Here is a 4,752-nt window from a genome sequence, read left to right as displayed (position 1 = left end):
AAATTCCTCTAGTTTTTCTATATATAGACTTCCTCATCAAGTATTCTATTCAGAAATGTTGACTTAACATCTATTTGATATACTTCAAATTTCTTGTAAGTAGCATATGCTAATTTTTTTTGTGACTCCTTCTAATATAGAAATAGGGGCAAAAGTCTCACCATAGTCAATTCCTTCTTCTTAGGCATAACCTTTCCATACTAATCTAGCCCTTTTCCTCACAACTTCACCATTCTCATTTAGTTTATTCCTGAAAATCAACTTTGTTCCAATTACATTCTTATCATCTAGTCTTGGTACTAGTATCCATGTGTTGTTTTTCTCAATTTTTTCTATCTCTTCATTCATAGCATTCAAAATGTGAAATTATGAAGACGAAGAACTATTTATTAGGACAACCCATCAAAATTCTACACTCATCATAAAATTAAACAAACTTATTATAAAATTATGTCTATGTAGAAAAAAAAAAATATTGCATGAATGGATTATTTTCCCTCATGAAGGTTATTTTTTTAGAATAAAGGTATCAACTTCTATTGAAAACTACACAAAATCATTGGTTAAGATATTACAAGTGGTAAAGAATTTCTATGGGCTTCTCATCCCATCAAATGTTGTGGCAATTAATTTTAAAACATACATATGGTAATTGGTAAGTATGATAATTGATATTTTAAACTCTTTTAAATGATAAGTTGTAAGCATACCTCCAACTATTTTGCAACTCATCAATCATGAGAAAGTGATGTATTGATCCTTCATAACATCAATAAAAATGAATAAATTATGTAGAATTTTGGAATGTAAGAGAAAAGAAAAATGACACAATTGGAGAGCCCAAAGTTGACCTACCACTCATTGTAGAAGTAAGATGCATACTAGAGTGGTTGGGTCAAATTGGAAGTCAAAACCAACTCTCAATGAGTGCTAGCAAGTCCTCATGTACCATGAACCTAGGATGGGATATTAGAATGAAATTGAGACTTCTCTTCATAACTCCCAAATGATGAAAATTGTATGTACAATTGTCAAATCAACATATTCTCCAATAGCATCAATATAACTTTCCTACAAACAACGATAGTCATTTACAAAAATCACTTATTCATCGTTTTTCATCAAGATTAAATGATTATAAAGCATTCAATTTTAAATATGTACTAAAATAATGCTAATGATATTCATCATTTATTTAACATTTCAAACACAAAAGAACATGAACATAACAAATGTCAACTCATATCAATGCAAATCAAAACCATCCCCATTATTATATAAAAACTTTACATTCATTACATTTTAATTCCCAAACATCTCAATAGTAAATCTTCTAAAGAAAAGTGATAGATATTAGATTCAATAAATAAAATATAATATCCAAATAATACAATACATTCTACTTCAATCATATCAATAATTATTTTTTATTGCAAAACAAACTCTACATACTAATCGTTACCTACTACTTGTTAAGTAAAATCTCGACCAATACCATTTTCAATATAAGTCTTTATAATTCCATTGGACTAGATACAATGTTATGAGAAGTGAACCCAAGTGCAGATCAAGTCAAGTCAACCAAGCTTTGTATGTACACGGCATTGAAACTAAAGTTTTGAATATATGAGACACTCCTATCAGGACACTTAAAATCCATTGAATAGAGACAGTGCTCCTCCTTGAGTAACATGCCCATATAACTCAGATAACATGGCTTCATAAGACCCCACCTCGTAAGGCATTGTCATGCCCTCAACAAACGCACTGCATTCCTCTAAGTTGTTTATCTCATTTGAAACTCTAATTGAATCAATGCTTTCCTGCTTTGCCATCTCTTCATGAAAATCAATCACAATATTCTTGTTGACCGTTAGATTGGGCTGCTCATTAACATGTGCCACTGGATCCCCATGAAATTCTAGTCCACTGGTTGGCTGCAAAAATGGATTTGGATTAAAAGAAGAATGTGCACTACATTTGGAAGATTGATTTTCATTATATTGCCTATGAATTCTTCGTTTAAGCCTTGTTCTCCAGTAGTTTTTTATCTCATTGTCTGTCCTGCCCGGTAAACGCCTAGCAATCAGAGACCACCTGTAATGTAGTGAGATCAAAGTAAGTGTTTTTGTGAAATAAATAAAAGAAATCTAACAATAAAATAAAATGATTTAGGATTAAAATTATATCGATAAATGAATCATTCTTTAAATTCGAGAGATTATAACAACTTCATTGAATAATGACAAATCAACGATAAATAAATAATATTTGTCTTATTATATTTATTTTTAATATTTTCAAAATCTTAAAACAAAAATAAAAAATGCATATCAAAGCTTATATTATTAATTATAAAACAAAAACCCCTAAATCAAAAAGAATAACTTAAAATTCTAACAATTTGAATCCCATACAATCAAAATTATTAATATTTCATTACCCATTAAAATTGTATCGGACTTGTAATAATCTATAAGCTTAGGCAATGATTACTTAAAAAATAAAACTTGTTTCTAACCTGTTACCCCACCGGCTTTGAAGTTCCACAATCAAATGCTCCTCTTGTGGAGTAATATTGCCTCTCTTGAGGTCTGGACGTAGATAATTTACCCATCTCATCCTGCAACTCTTACCGTTTCTTTTTAATCCTGGAAAATTAAATTTATCAATCATTTTTCAATAAAATGAATGATTTTATACAAGAGCTTATAACACAATGATAAATTGTGTCTCTTATCTAAAAGATCTTGAATTTTAATCTACTCGAATTCAACCTCTTACCAATCAAAATAAAATGAATGTTTCTTAATTGTTTTTCTCTCTTATACCAGCTATACTTGAAGAGATCCATTGACATGGAATGCATAAATCATCCATTTCTTTTCTCTTAACGTGAGAATTGGAGAATACCCAGTGGGTTAAATTGAATGAAACACTATGCAACAGTCCTCATTCAAATTTATAAATACTTTCTCTCCAATGTTAAATATTCTAATAATAATTTTGATTGAAGATAATTTCGAAACAATATTGATAATAAATGAATTATTGTATATTGATAACTTTTTATTTCTGAATATTTATGATCACCTCTATTATAATAAGAAGAATCAAAAGAAATTGCAAAAATATTAAATGGCGAGGGTTCTGTTGGCCTCGAAAGCTCCAATCACCCACTACCTTACCCAATCTATCACTTTGAATGAAATGATCTCTATATTTACTATTACAAAGCTCTATTACATATAAAACTACCTTCCCCCATTTCTAGATATCCAAATCCAAATAAGAATTCTTATTATGTTCTTGAGATTCTATTAAAGCTGTCTTAGTATTTTTGAAATAGTTTCGAAACCATATTCAAAACTAGTTTGCACAATTTTCCCATAATCTATATGATAGCTTTTAGTTTTAACAATGCATGTTTTAGATCATGGTATCCATCATCACAAAGAGATAATCAATTCTAAATGTCGAAATGACAATCTTGATTATGTTTTTGAGACTCTTGAAATCTTCCTCAATATTGAAAGTTAATTCATGTGGACTCTATAAAATAGTGATCCATCATTTTAAAAAACACAATCTTCTCATCTCTTATTGTAATATCATTAAATGTGTTCTAAAACATCCATAAATATAACATAGTTTAAACTAAAAAGTATCACAGATAGCAAACAGAAGTGTTAATGAGATATTAATTCTAATTCTCATTATGCAAACAATGAATCACATCCATCTCTCCCCAATAAATTTTGTTGCAAGCAGATAAATGAAAAAAATTGTAAATCTAAGTCCTGGTAGATAAACTGGATCATGAAAGAGTTTCAAGAAAACCACAAGTTAGAAATCTAATATTTTAAAGCCTTGGATATCACCTGCAGTTTTGGCTGCAAAATCCCATCTGCCTTCACCATAGTAAGCAACATGGTTAATAAGTTGCAAATCCTCTTCAACAGTCCATGGTCCTTTTCTTATCTGCTCCTCTTCCTGGTTATGCATATTGACTATACTAGTTGATGCACTTAACTTAATCTTCCTCTGTAAGAAAAGAAACAATCTATTGTGAACACTTTTTATTGATCTGAAAAAACTATATGTCTCTTAATAAATAGTGCACCATGTCTTGTAGTCTTCAATTCCAACATCGCTTTATTGATTTTGTACCGTGTGAACGAGTGACTGCCTATCTACATTTATAGTATAATAAATTGGCTATTATGATTCACAAAGTCCACATGTATGTTAAAAAGGTCAATCAATATAATATAATATATAATTTGGGATTAAAGTTGAAGGTCAGTTTTGCACATGGCATAACAGGTGGAACGAATGATAGAGAGATCAAAGGCATGTCAATATGCCACGGTAGAGGAGGCGTTTATCTATGTAGTGTCTCTTACATTTTTATCACATCTGTAAATGGATTCATCTTTGTAGACAAACTTCATTTTCATTTTCCTCGAGTCGAAGGAAAATTTGAATTCTAGTTTACTTAGATTGCGTATGGAATATAAATGAATCTCTTCGACAAGGAAATAACAGTTTATTGTAGACTCTGGATTCTAACCATGCGCTGTGCTTCAGCAGAAATAAATAAATTGAAGGTTATTTACCTTTTCCATATAAACATTCTTATTTATTTCTCTGTGGGATATAGGTTATTCAATTATTGTCAATTAAAGATTCTTATTTAAGGAAAATCTATTTTCAAGAAACTAATTGTAGCAATGATAATTTAAGAAACCA

General features: G+C 29.8%; 1 protein-coding gene across 1 annotated transcript; it reads right to left on the bottom strand.

Annotated features, from left to right (window-relative positions):
* Positions 1 to 1,497: 1,497 nt before the first annotated feature.
* LOC149571778 (MYB-like transcription factor EOBI) lies at positions 1,498 to 4,174 on the bottom strand. Its single transcript, XM_089813174.1, has 3 exons — positions 3,882 to 4,174; positions 2,522 to 2,651; positions 1,498 to 2,097 (listed from the first exon to the last, which is right to left on the bottom strand). Exons 1-3 carry the CDS (start codon positions 4,003 to 4,005, stop codon positions 1,650 to 1,652), a joined length of 702 nt encoding a protein of 233 aa, XP_089669300.1. The 5' UTR covers positions 4,006 to 4,174; the 3' UTR covers positions 1,498 to 1,649.
* Positions 4,175 to 4,752: the final 578 nt, after the last annotated feature.

The sequence above is a fragment of the Cupressus sempervirens genome, chromosome 2 (assembly GCF_028749045.1).
Source record: "Cupressus sempervirens isolate cs-2001-9-10 chromosome 2, ASM2874904v1, whole genome shotgun sequence".
Classification (NCBI taxonomy): domain Eukaryota; kingdom Viridiplantae; phylum Streptophyta; class Pinopsida; order Cupressales; family Cupressaceae; genus Cupressus; species Cupressus sempervirens.
Note: the sequence above shows the minus strand (reverse complement) of the source record. Positions and strands in the feature narration are given on the sequence as shown.

Coding starts and splice junctions, on each gene's coding strand:
- LOC149571778 (XM_089813174.1), bottom strand. CDS start 4,005: ATGCATAACCAGGAAGAGGAGCAGATAAGAAAAGGACCATGGACTGTT. Junction 2,652..3,881: donor TTTTGCAGCCAAAACTGCAG/GTGATATCCAAG, acceptor TTAATTTTCCAG/GATTAAAAAGAAACGGTAAG. Junction 2,098..2,521: donor CAAAGCCGGTGGGGTAACAG/GTTAGAAACAAG, acceptor ACTACATTACAG/GTGGTCTCTGATTGCTAGGC.